The sequence below is a fragment of the Oryctolagus cuniculus genome, chromosome 3 (genome assembly GCF_964237555.1).
Source record: "Oryctolagus cuniculus chromosome 3, mOryCun1.1, whole genome shotgun sequence".
Lineage (NCBI taxonomy): Eukaryota > Metazoa > Chordata > Mammalia > Lagomorpha > Leporidae > Oryctolagus > Oryctolagus cuniculus.
Genome location: NC_091434.1, coordinates 83,034,857 through 83,048,570, shown reverse-complemented (window position 1 = coordinate 83,048,570; position 13,714 = coordinate 83,034,857). Strand labels below are relative to the sequence as shown.

At 48.8% G+C, this 13,714-nt stretch overlaps 1 protein-coding gene across 18 annotated transcripts in view; it reads left to right on the top strand.

Moving 5' to 3' along the window:
- The first annotated feature begins 4,297 nt into the window (after window positions 1-4,297).
- The window catches only part of TANC1 (tetratricopeptide repeat, ankyrin repeat and coiled-coil containing 1), a 248,195-nt gene continuing 238,778 nt past the window's right edge, over window positions 4,298-13,714 (top strand). For 7 of the 18 annotated variants that reach the window (XM_051849494.2, XM_051849485.2, XM_051849483.2 and 4 more), the window contains exon 1: window positions 4,298-4,602. In XM_051849494.2, coding sequence (XP_051705454.1) covers window positions 4,410-4,602 — 193 coding nt within the window. In that variant the 5' untranslated portion in view covers window positions 4,298-4,409. Of the gene's footprint in view, window positions 4,603-5,597; window positions 5,802-13,714 lie in introns of those variants that run through there. The other 11 variants (XM_070070815.1, XM_070070819.1, XM_070070816.1 and 8 more) reach the window with 6 other exon arrangements.

Here is a 13,714-nt window from a genome sequence, read left to right as displayed (position 1 = left end):
GAAATGGGAGCAGAGCTGGGATTCAAGCCCAGCTATTCCCATATGGGTTGTGGGTTCTTAACCTTTAGACCACATGCCTGCTCTAAGACTTATCATTTTGGGAAGGATTACTACCTGAGTGTATTACCTTCTGCTTTCTGAACAAGGAAAATTTGTTTCCCCTGTAGACCATTAAATTGGTCTAAATCTACCTTTACAATGTTAGTGACGTAGCAATGCAGCCTCAAACCATCTTCTCCCAAGACTAGCTATTCCTGTGTCCTTGGGAGGAAACGTGAACCTCTGAATCCATCTTACTGCTTTCTTCCTTTGGTGGATTCCTTATCGGTTTAAATAATTCACTGCCTAGCCCATGTCGGATGAGTTTCTACAACATGGGCAGCCCATGTGCTGGACCTGTGGGGGCAGGGTTTATGCATCTCACGGCTCCTTTAATTTCGCTGCCTGGCTAACTGCACAGCAGTGACTTCCCACATCCCTGGATGAGCGTCTGCTGTCAGTCTGCATCTGACCATGGCATTGACCACGGATGGGGACACACACAGGCACTGTGTAGGGCTATGTCATTTCATCGCTGTTCCCAACTGACTTCTACCATACCTAATTTATTTTCATTATTCCTCTTATCTTTTTTTTTTTTTTTTTTTTGACAGGCAGAGTGGACAGTGAGAGAGAGAGACAGAGAGAAAGGTCTTCCTTTGCCGTTGGTTCACCATCCAATGGCCGCCGCGGCCGGCGCGCTGCGGCCGGCGCACCGCGCTGATCCGATGGCAGGAGCCAGGTGCCAGGTGCTTTTCCTGGTCTCCCATGGGGTGCAGGGCCCAAGCACCTGGGCCATCCTCCACTGCACTCCCTGGCCACAGCAGAGGGCTGGCCTGGAAGAGGGGCAACCGGGACAGAATCCGGCGCCCCGACCGGGACTAGAACCCGGTGTGCCGGCGCCGCTAGGCGGAGGATTAGCCTAGTGAGCCGCGGCGCCGGCCTATTCCTCTTATCTTTAACAATCTCCCCCCCCCAAAAAAAAATTTTAAAAGGGGGAAGAAAATGAAAAAGATGCCCCAAAGAAAGAGAAAAGTGTGTGCTGAATTGTTCTTTGTCAGGATCTCTTACCTTACATTTTTTTCAGTCGTCTCAGTTTTGGTTTTTAATTATGCCACCGTTTCAAACATTTCACTTCTCACCATGTATTCTATACTGCACATACCATAATAAACACTGGCTATGATCCTATGATTTAAAATAGAAGTACTCTGAAATCTGAGCATACTACACTCAGCCGGCACATTCTTTTCTCACGCCTTCCTCAGTGTATGGCCCTGGGCAGTAAGTGGTCCAGTAAAATAATCAGTTTATTATTTGCTGTTTTCTTTCACTCTGCTGAGAAAAGCTACATTGATGGTGAGCTGACAGAAAATTGCTAAAAATGGAACCCAGTATATGTATGTCTGTCTGACAAATGTGTTCAGCAAATAATATGAGGGTGCTTCAAAAAGTTCCTGAAAAAATGGAATTAAAAGTATGCATTCAAGCAGACCCTGGGGGGAAGCAGTGCTGGCTTAAATAATTGGGTCCTTGTCAATCACATGGGAGACCTGGATGGAGTTTCTCCTCCTGGCCTTGACCAGATTCAGCCCTGGCTTTTGTGGGCATTTTTGGAGTAAGCCAGTAGATGGTTCATTTTCATCCTCATTCTCTCTCTCTCTCTCTCTTTCTCCCTCTCATTCCCTCCCTCCCTCTTCCTCTCAAATAAGTAAAATGTCAAGTATGAGTTTGTTTAAAATTTTTTGAAATCCATGAATAATTTTTTCATATATGCATTTTTCATGTATTACAAAACATTTTGAAATAATTTTTTGGACTAAAATAAACTCACAGTTTTCATTCCATTTTTCTGAGAATGTTTTGAAATACTCTCATATTCATGCTATCTATATTTCCCTATTAATTTCTTCCCAGCTCCGTATAGACAGAAATGCAATAAATGAGCTTTATAAACTGGATAGGAGCAGAGCTAATCCCAGAAAAGCAAGGGGTGATTCTTGTCCTCGTCCCCTGCTCCCCAAAATACAAACAGATGAACACCTAAGAACACCTTTTGTTTTTTCAGTGAAAAGCAAGTTTTTAAAAAGCATTTAACATTCATTTCTTGAACCTGTGCTCAGCTGTCTTCACATATTAAGATGCTTAGGAAACATTCACGTTTTTTCCTTACAAAACGGATGTTACTGGAAGCCCCCCTTTTTTTCCTCACCCATGATTTTTTTTTTTACTGTGTTTTAGCCTTGTCTTTTGTAAGACGTACCATTTCTCCCCATAGCTCTAGACAGCTTTGAAGTTCCTAGTGCAGCATTCCGTATGTAATGTTGGCTGTTTAAAGCTGGAGATCAGATCGTGCATAGTAACATATGTAGTTTGGATTATATAAACACTACAGGAAGAAGCGGAGACAGGGCCCTTCTGTGTACAAATTTCAGATTGCTAGCTGGAGGCCTGTTTAGAATGTGAAACACTCCTAACGAGGCAGTGATGAAGTTACTCCTTAGTGTTTGTGACTTCTGAAACTGGAATGGCAAAACTTTTTCAACTAAAAATACCAATGATGCCAGTAATTAACATATTTATTTTATGTGACTTTCTATTTGCTACTTAGGGAGCTTGAGAATAGAGGGAAAAAATTTCACTGCCTTCAAAGCCCAATTTAACTAAGCAATTTCATTAAAAATTGGAAATATAGCTGAGAAGAGCCGAAGACAGAACGTGATACAAACTATAAATGTCATCCATTATGCATTTGGCCCAGCCTGAAGCAGGAGACTGCACCAGGCTAGTTCCTTTGGACCTTTCTCCTATATCTTAATGTATCAGATTAGACTACTATGGACTTTTTTTTTTTTTATCACTAAGGTTGCTATCCGGCTTTTACATGTGTAATAGAAAGATCCGTAACTGTTGCCCATTTCATCTTAAATTAATTAAAAGGTATATTACCATGTTTTTTTCATCAGTGAGACACTTCAGAGTGGAGAAAGAAGAGCTTTCCTGGTTTAATAAGTTGGTATTTTATTTGAAATATTCATATCCTTGTCTCAGGCCGACTTCCAGGCTGTGGCTGTTGACTGCTCAAATATCAACACGGTAATCATCAGGCCTTTGAAACGATGGGTGAAAAGACCCAGCCCGTCCCAGTTATCTTTTATTTATGGGCTTGTGTGGCGTTTTGCTTCCGTCCCCTTTCATAAAAACTGTAAATACGAACACTCTTCCTGCCAGTATCTTTATATGGGGGAAGCTCTGCGTGAAGTTGAAGTTTTTATGGGGGAAACTTGTTTAAAACACAGTTGTCTGTAAAGGCAGGTTTGCTACAGCAAGGTTAGGGGTTTCCTGTAAACCCATTTATAGCAACTTCTGTATTCTGGGCTCCAGACACACCCGTGGGGTGCCCTGTGCACAGCTCCCGCCGGCCACACGAGACCCGCAGCGCTTCCAGGGGGTCCGGCCGCGAGCACGCTTGGCCTGAGGGGCTCTGGGGACGCAGTGGGCTGGACTGGCTGCCTGTGCTTCCCGGAGGATCTGGAGGGCCCGGGACTCCCGAAAGAATCCCTGGACCCTTCTCTGGCCTTTGCCTGGCTGGGGAATAACAAAACATTTTGGCAACTCGGGAGTTTAATTTATGGCCGCCAACAGACATAATAATAGCATCTTTGTGCTTCTCCCTTCTCGCTCCCGACAGAAGCACGAAACGGGCCCTCGGCGGATGCAGACATTGCCTGTGGTCGCGGGGGCTGTAGACCCCGGCCCAGGGCAAGTTAAGCGCAATCGCGCGGCCCCGAGAGCCTCGACCTCGCCTTTAGAGAAGCCTCAGCCCGGCCAGATGCCTTCTTACACCTTCCAGCTCTGGTTCATCTGACCTCACAAAGTGAGTGAGTGTGTGTGTATGTGTGTAGTGAAGTGAGGCAGAGAAAATGCAAGAAAGCCACACAAGCCACCCTAAAGCATCCACGGAAACTTCAGCTGGTTAATTGCTCCCATATGTCCTCCGCGGCTGTTTTTAAAAAGCAGTGAGGAGAGAAGCCAGGTCACTTTATTGATTTTAAAGAAGCTGCAAAAAAAAAAAAAAAAAAATACTATTACCCCTCTCGCGCGGTCCCGGAGGGAGTCCAGGCGCAGGCCCTGGGGACCGGCCCCCTTTGAGGGAAGCCGGGGCGCCGCCCGCAGGGACCCAGCCGCTAGACGAGGGGCGGGGAGGCGCCGCGCCCGCGCCCCGCGGAAAGTTCGCGCGCCGCGCCCAGCGGGTCCCTCGGAGCCGCCGCAGCCCGGGGCGGGGAGGGGCGCGGGAGGCGCGGCCGGACGGGCGCGCGAGAGGAAGGTGCCTTCGGGAACACGCGCAAGGGCGGGGATTCGCGCTGCCAATGAGGCCCCGGTGTGGGCCGAGCGAGGCGGGGGGACGGGCCGGAGCGCAGCCTTCGCTGTGGCAGCTGCGGGAGCGGCGGCCGCCTCGGGAGCGCGAGGAGAGGCAGCCGCGGAGCGCCGAGCCGGCCGCGCCCCGAGGCCCGGCCCTGGGGGTGGGGAGACACGCCGAGGAGCTGGAAACTTTCCCGGCAGGTAACTCGGCCGCCCGGGCGCTGCTGCGGGCCTCGGCGCGGGCGGGCAGGGCCAGCGGCTGGGGCGCCGGCACTGGAGAGGGTCCAGGGGAGCCGGAGAGGGTGATGGGGAGGTGGGAAGGCGTGTGGGAAAGTTTCTGGAGCGCCCCCTCCTCCGCCGGGCACACCCGGGAGCCTTCCGGGGATAGGCACAGGCATGTTGGGCGCCCCGGGCCTTGGTCTCGGAGCCTTTGGGGGGAGTCCGCGCCTTCGCTGCGCCGTTTCCTTCGCGCCGGACCGAGGCGGCCTCGGGCGGTGCAGGGGTAGGCAGCACCGGGAAACACACGGGGCACCCTGGAGTCTCGGGACCACCCCCCAACCCCGGCGCTGCCGCTCGCACCCTTTTCCGCCTCTTCTGTAGCTCTGGGGCTTGGCCAGGGCCTGGGCTGCGCCTGGTACCTGGGCCGGGGGAGGCGCGGGCGAGGCGCGCCTGGCACCACGGGGTCCAGGGTGCCCCCCGGGGCGTTAGGGTGCTCGGGTCGCGAAGTTGCTGAGTGAACTTAAACCGAGGGTTTAAAGTGCTGCTTCGCTTCCCAAAACACTTGGCGATTTGCATATTCACGCTTTTTTCTTTTATGGGGGGGGGGGTGCGGAGGGTTAGACAAGGAGAATTTTTTTGGGAGGGGGAAGCTGAGAAACACGAGAGTTGTCAATACGGTGAGTTCCCTTGTTCCTGGATGTAGAGTGGTCACTTTTAGGGGTTACTTAGAGTAGGGCTCCCTTTCTTCCTGGAGGACTTTGGGGTGCAGGCGCGCAGCGCTGGGGTGTGGGGGCTCCCTGCTTTGGCGCGGCGGCTTTCCGGAACGGCTGGCTGGGAAGGAAGCCCTAGCCATTGTTTGCAGACAGAAAGGTCCCTGGACTGGCGTACTCAAAACTTGGGAGACTTATTGTGTAAGGCTCCGGGAGGAAATGCGGCGGTGGCCAGGTAGAAGTGCGGCGCGGCGGCCAAGGGGCGGAGAACGCCGGGCTCCGCGACACTCCGAGGTCCCCAACCCCCTCCGGCCCATTCCGGGCAGTCCCCGGCCCCCCGCGCCGCAAGTGGTGGCCCTGGCGTCTGTTGCGCTGCTGCTCCCGGCCAGCGTCGACTCCGGGAGACGCGAGGAGGGCACCTTCATCTTGAACTTGACCCCCGGAGCTGCGTGGTTCCGCGGCGGTTGCAAGGTAAAAGGGAGACGAAGGACCGCACACTCGGGCGCAGGACGGCAGTTCCTGGTTTGGAATACCCGAGGAAAGGGCTCTGACTCTGGAAACGCGGGGCCCCTCGGACTGCAGAAGTTGGCGTGTGTGTGAGTGTGGAGGGGGGCGGCGGAGGGCGCAGGGCGCAGGAGGAACCTGGTTAGTTGGCACAGAGGGTTGGAAGCGCAGGGAGTCTGCATCGCTGCCTTACCAGATCCGCTACTCTGTCTCGCTTTTCCCTTCCTGGGTCATCTTGATTCCTGCCAGGCTGGCACTCCTGGTAGGGGGGCGGGGAGGGAGCAGGAAGCAGTTGTGAAGCTTCTCTGGCCAGCCTGGAGGTATTTCGGAGCGGCTCCTTGGAAGATGCCTGGATTTTAACAGCTGCTTCTTGATTGCTGGGAATGAAAGAATTTATGAGCGGCTGGGAGTTGTTCATGATAGCCCTGGTCTGAATGTTTAACTCGTCTCAGCTACTTAAACATCTCACAAGGGGTCTTTCCCTAGAGCGAGCCAGTTTCTCCCAAGTTTGTGTCAGTGGAGAAGCATCGTCGTTTTACATCCTGGCGGTTTAAAAATGACAGGCACGCGGAAGGAAAGGAAGTGTGGTATCTGACATCCTTCAGCGCTTCCTCTCAGGGAGGTTGCCGCTACCTGCCAAGTGAGCTGCGTCCAGGCTTCCCAGCTGTTGCGATTTGACAGTGAAGGATGGGAAATCATGTCATCGATTTCAGTGGAAGCAGTAAAGTCCAGAAATAAACCGAAGGTCACTTTGCATGACCCTTCCTTGCAGTGGTGGTGCCACAGGCTTGACTTTGCTGGGACTTGAAAGCAATGGTTTTCCTGCTTACTTGGTTTAACCACCAGAATGTCCAAATTATCATAATTTATGGCCATGGTGGAGCTAAAACCTAACTGATTCATAGTCAGCCTTTTTCTGCTTTCCATAATAGCCTGTAGAAAAAAGAACGTTTTGTCTTTTTAACAGCACACAATTTATTTGGTGCCATAGTGGGTTTTTGACACTAGATGATTGAGGCTACAATCTGAGAGACAATGGAATTGTCATGATTAAGTTGTCCATTTTTAGTCACCATTCTGTCATGAGTTGCTGATTAATTCTTTATCTCCCCAGGGAATGTTGAAACCAGTATCCCTTGGCTAGTAGAGCTGCCATCCATATTCTGCTGTTGCCTGCTAGCATAGCTGGAGGTTAGCTTTATGTCCATGTTTCCATGAGATGTTTCTAACCCAATTGCAAAGGTTTGGTTTCCGCTGGGCTGAGAGTAGGTTTCTTGTGGCTTAGAGGAATGGCTTTATTTTTATCTTTCTGATTAAAAGTTTAGTGTAACTTGTAAGATACAGCAGTCAATTTACAGAAGCAAAATAAAGCAGAGTGCTTACAGACGTTGGGGAGGGAGAGATTTGTTTTAATGACTAGAATAGTTTGTTTAGAACTCTTTGTTTTAGATTTACTTATTTATTTAAAATAGTTACAGAGAGACACACAGAGAGACAGAGAAAGACACAGATCTTGCATCTGCTGGTTCATTCCCCAAGTGGCTGCAAAGGCTAGGGGCTGAGCCAGGCCAAAGCTGGTAGCCAGGAGTTTCATCTGGGTATCCCATGTGGGTGGCAGGGGCTCAAACACTTGGGCCATCTTCTGCTTTCTCCAGGTCATTAGTAGGGAGCTGGGTCAGAAGTGGAGCAGCTGGTACAGGAACCAGTACCCAAATGGAATGCTGGCATCACGGGCAGTAGTTTTACCTGCTATAGCATAGTGTGGGCCCCATGTTTTGAACTGTTTAAAAAATATTTTTAAAAGATTTATTTATTTAATTCAGAGGTAGAGTTACTGACAGAGAGAGGGAGAGATAGAAATGTCTTCTATCTGCTGGTTCACTCCCCAGATGGCTGCAATGGCTGGAGCTGGGCCAGTCAGGAGCCAGGAGCTTCTTCCAGGTCTCCCAGGCAGGTATAGGGGCCCAAGGACTCAGACCATCTTCCACTGCTTTCCCAGGCCATGGCAGAGAGCTGGATTGGAAGAGGGACAGCCAGGATATGAACCAGCATCCATATGGGATGCTGGCACCACAGCAGAGGCTTAGTTCACTATGCCACAGCACAGGCTCCATTTTTTTTTTTTTAATTATTTGGAAGGCAGAAAGAGTGTAAGCCTATATCTACTGATTCACCCCCTAAATGCTCTTAACAGCCAGGAACTGGGCCACAGTGAAGCTAGGATCCCTGCACTCAATCCAGGTATTCCACAAGGGTGGCACCCAGGTACTTCAGCCTGCACTTGCTGCTTCCCAGGATGTGCAGTAGCAGGAAGCTGGATGGGAAGTGGAGCTGGGCCTCCAACCTCAGCACCAGACACCCACCTATGTGAAAAATAGTTTTAAGTGCCTATTTCAGTGGTAGAAAAACTAGAATCTGCTTTCCTCATTTGCAAAAGTGTTTATTGTGGGGCCAGTGCTGTGCCGCAGCGGGTTTTAACGCCCTGGCCTGAAGCATCGGCATCCTATATGGGTGCCAGTTCGAGACTCAGCTGCTCCACTTCTGATCCAGCTCTCTGCTATGGTCTGGGAAAGCAGTAGAAGATGGCCCAAGTCCTTGGGCCCCTCCACCCACGTGGGAGATCCAGAAGAAGCTCCTGGCTCCTGGCTAAGGATTGGTGCAGCTCTGGCCATTGTGGCCAACGGAGGAGTGAACCAGTGGATGGAAGAACTTTCTCTCCCTCTCCCTCCCCTCTCTCTGTGTAACTCTGACTTTTAAATAAATAAATAAATCTTTAAAAAAAAAGTGTTTATTGTACAAGACTCTTAAGATTTTTAGGGCTTGGTTTTTTCTTCTTTGTCATCCCTAAAATGGGGCTCCCTTGCAATCTTAAAGTTCTGTTACTCTCCAGGAGTTAGAGAAATGTAGGAATTCCAGAGCCTGTACTATAATATGAGAACAGTGCTGTGGAGATTTCTTAGAAGAACTTATCAGCTTAACTATTTCATCCTTGAATCCTCCTCAGTGAAAAAAGTGAGGCCCAGGAAGTTAGGTCACTCTGCCTGGTTCCAGCTTTGAGGATAAATAGTGGAGGTGAACTTGAACACAGGTCTTGATTCTCCTTGTTCCCTTCCCCACACCTCTGTTTATGTGTGGAGTCACCTGTGAATTGGTTAAAACCTGATCAACAGGCTGGTGTGAGTTTGTGGCAGTTTCCCACAGTATTTCATTTATGGGTTATTTTGGTTTCAGAACCCTAGGGTTAACATCTATGCTTTGATGTCAGGGATTAAAAACAGTTCACTAATAATGGTAATAAAAGTTTTCTCCCCAAGAGAGTTTCAGAAAGTCACATACCTCAAACTAATCATTTGTTTATTTTCAACTTCTCTTTTATTAAGTAGGCTTCAGGGGCTAACGTGATTTATAATCCATACTAGTAACACAGACAGCATTCTTAAGGAAATCACCTCTCAAATCTGTTCCTTTTTTTAAAAATGAGAAATGAGCGTCTTACTTGCCTTTCATCTTGCTATCTCTCAGCCTGATTACAAAGCCTGGGTGAGTATCCCTGTTTTGGTGTCATCGCTCTGGGCTCTGCACCGACGACTGGATAAGTCTGATCTTGCTGCCCTTCCTGTGCTAGATAAGTCTTTCTCTATGGTATTGGTTTAACTGTAAAAAAGTAGTGAGTTGCAGGTGACCCATTTTTACCATGTCGCTAAATGTTTGTACTGTGTCCCGCTTGCTCATTAAGGAGCACCGAGTGCGGCTTGATGCCCGACTTGGAAACTGGTATCCAGTGAACAGCCTCTGCCATGAAGCTGTGTGCTAAACTGCAGGCTCTTTTGTGTCTTCTGTAGCTTGTCCATCTTGAGCTTTTTGTTGTTGCTGATTTATGTATTTACTTGAAAGGCAGAGGGATAGAGAGGGAGAGATAGAGAAATCTTCAATCTGCTGGTTCATTCCCCAAATGACTGCAACAGTGAAGGTTGGGCCAGGCAGCCGCCAGGAGCCAGGAACTCCATGGCATCTGTCCCATGAGTGGCAAGGACCCAAGTACATCACCTGCTGCCTCTCGGGCTGTACATCAGCAGGAACCTGGATTGGAAGTGGAGCAGCCAAGACTCGAACTGGCACTCTGAAATGGGGTGCCAGCATTGCTAGTGGTGGTTTAACCCTCAGCGCCATGACACCAGCCCCCATCTTGAGTTTTTTAACTTTATTCTCAGAGGAATCTCTTTTAAAAACATTGAGCAGTGGAATTTAAACCTTATAAAGAGGAAACCAGTCAGTACCGGGGGATTGACTGTAAAGGAGGTACAGAAATCGGAAATCGCTGCCATTGCTGTGGTGAGAGTAGGAGAGAGCGTTAAGAAGCAGTGTTTGCTCCTGAAGCAGGGAGACCTTATCAGTGTACCAGCAAGGCAGAATGGCTGCGGGGTTATTACCAGAAGAGATTTTGAATTCTAGCAGAGGGCCTGCATTATAGAAGGCTTTCAGGAAACAGCTCATGGAGAGTGAAAAGAGTTCTGGTTCCATTTGGCTATGATGGGGGTTGCACTTCTCAGGCAGGTGTTGTCTTTAGGGGCTCTTGCAGGTGTGTCTGATCAAGGAGAATGTTCTGGACAGGGGAGACCCATAGGCAGGAATGTCACAGTCAAAAAACTGTTGCAGAGACGATGACAGTCCCTGGCTTTTAGCACAGATTTTGCCACTAACATGGGGGACTTTATTAGTAAAAAAAAAAAAAAAAAAAAAAAAAAAACCTTTGCAGCCACAGTTGTGGGTGGAAGTGAACCTAGAATGTTCAGCTGTCTAGCCTAGAGCCACAGTGACTCAGCCCTTCCTTGCCCCGCCCCAGCACACCTAGGGTTCCACACCTGTCATGAATAGTGGCTTCTTACCTCTGAGGGTGGGGGGCTGGGGAAGGCTCTAAGGCACACTTGGCTCTGACCTTTACATGCATATGCAAGTATGTACACACAAGCACAGGCCCCCATATTCCACGTGCTTTGAAGAATTGAGAAAGATCATACACCTGAGGGTGCATGTGTCATGTCATTAAATTCATGTGGTAGGATGTGTGTGTGTGTGTGTGTGAGAGAGAGAGAGAGAGAGACCAGGATGCATTCTTCATTGGCACTGTTTTAATGGCTACTTAGTCAATCCATTACATATGTTACCATAATTTGTTGAACCAATCTTTTTTGACTTTTAGGTGTGTTTGGAAAGAAATGTCTCTTGAGACTGTGCGAGCTGTTTGGCTCAGATGTGCTTTACTGATCACGAAATCACCAGGGCCCAGCCCAGTGTCCAGCACAGTGTACCTGACTGTTGGCAACTCCAGAACCTCACATTCATTAAGAGACTGCCTTTTTTCTCTTAGTTCCAACTTGGGAAAATCCTGGAGAGAACTCTAATTGGCCTGGTGCCAGCCAAAGGAGAGTTACAGTTTGCAGTCTCTAATGGATCCACAGGATGGGACTGTGGAGAGAAATAGGATCCTGCAAAGAAGGGGGTTATTGTTAGTGCACGAGGGTGGGAGCTGGATAAGCAGCAAAGCAGGCCACATGCAGCTGTATTTCCAAAAGTGACATTACTGGTCATGACATGTCCCCATGCCAGTGGATCCGAGTGACGTCCACACTGTAGTCTTGAGAGTGGGCTTGTCGACCCTCTGTGGGACTCTGAATTGCTGCATATACTGGGGAGGGCATTGAATGACTGCTGAAAACTTAGAGTTGGTCATTATTCCCATGTAACCCATTACACTCCCCACTCTGCCATGCTTTGCTCTCGATTACTTGGGATTGGAAACATCAATTATTCATATTTATTGAGTGCCTGCCGACTCTGAGTTTGCTGTTTGAATTTAAGAAGTCTATGAAGATGAAACAGTGTGGTATTTTCTTTCCCCATTGTCCTACATACATACATGGATGGCTCTAGCAGGGGTGGTTGGTTGCCCAAACAACAGCATTGTAGGTGAGGGCCCCTCTTGCTTCTTGGGAGTTAAGCCAGCTCTTTGTTTTCTTGGGATTCAGAAATAGGAGCTAGGCTCTGCTGAATGGTTCTTCTGCAGGGGCTTGGCTCACTCATGCCCTGGCAGTTACATGGTTCTTGGGGGTGGGGGAGGGGTTTGCTGTGATAATTCCCAACATTACTTTTTTTCCACTGGCTTGGTATTTAAGGGCTCACTGGGTGTGTCCCCTGCCTTAGGGAGAATCCCAATGAAGCCAAGTCAGTGTTAGTAATATCATACCTGCTGCCAGTGACTGCTTGCTGAATAGGTTTGTGACACCTGTTGGGTCCTGCTGTATGTGGGACACAAGGTTATCAGCACAAGAGGAAAAGTGCATATGGTATTAAGATTGAAGATGCCCAAGACCACAATGGCTTTTTTTTTTTAAGCTACTGGGTTAACCAAACTGTGACTCAGAACTTCTGTGGGGAAAAAAAAAACATTTTCATTATTAAGACAGTGATCTCCAAAGTGGAGTGGACTAGATTATCCAGTTTGGGAGGGAAGAAAACGTTAGAGCTTTATCTCAAAAACTAAAAACCTTTGTGAATATTTAATCTATGAGTTGACAGTGGTGGGCAGGTCGGCTAGCTTTATGTCACTTAGCTTATGTGGGATTAACTAAGGGGAGAGTGGGCATCTGGAATGGTCAGTGGGACGCTCATTCTCATTCCTGCCTTGGCTAGTGCTATCTGTTCAGATGTATTTATGGATTATATTATCGCATTTTAACTGATCCACGTAAAGTAGACAGGTGGCTTAAAAAGATTCAAGGAAGTGTAGAGTAATACTAATGAGGTGTGTATACAGCAACAAGAAGGTGTCTTCCTATGAGGCTAGGAAGTGACTTTTAAATCAAATCTGACAAAGATGGCACAAAGATGATGTATACATTATTATTATTATTTTAAATTTCATTCATTTATTTGACAGGTAGAGTCACAAACAGTGAGAGAGAGAGAAAGGTCTTCCATCCATTGGTTCACTCCCCAGATGGCCGCAATGGCTGGAGCTGCGCCGATCCGAAGCCAAGAGCCTGGAGCTTCTTCCAGGTCTCCCATGTGGTACAGGGGCCCAAGCACTTGGGCCATCTTCCACTGCTATCCCAGGCCATAGCAGAGAGCTGGACTGGAAGAGGAGCAACTGGGACTAGAACTGGCACCCATATGGGATGTCGGTACCACAGGTGGAGGATTAACCCAGTGCGCCACAGTGCCGGCCCCTATTATTATTGTTTTTAAGATTTATTTTATTTATTTGAAAGATAGAGTTACAAAAAGAGAGGTAGAGACAGAGAGAGAGGTCTTCCATCCGATGGTTCACTCCCCAGTTGTCCACAAAGGCAGGAGCCGCGCCCAGACGAAGCCAGGAGCCAGGAGCCTCTTCCATCCAGGTCTCTCACACAGGTGCAGGGGCCCAAGGACCTGGGCCATCTTCCACCACTTTCTCAGGCCATAGCAGAGAGCTGGATCAGAAGAGGAGAGCCGGGACTAGAACTGGCACCCATATGGGATGCTGGCTCTTCAGGCCAAGGCTTTAACTCACTGCACCAAAGCACCAGCCCCCTATATTGCTTATTTAAAATTATTTATTTGAACGGCAGAGTCCCCCCCCCCCCCCCGAAATATCTAGATATCTTCCATCCTCTAGTTCACTCCTCAAATGCCTACAAATGCCTACAATGGCCAGGACTAGGCCAGGCTAAAGCCAGAAGCTGGGAACTCCATCCAGGTCTCTCATATGAATGGCAGGAGCCATAGTATTTGGACCATCTTCTGCCTCACAAGTGCAGTAGGAGGAAGCTGGATTGGAAGCACATGACTCGAACCAGCCACTTCTCCATGGGATCTGGGCATCGTGAGTGGCAGCTTAGCCC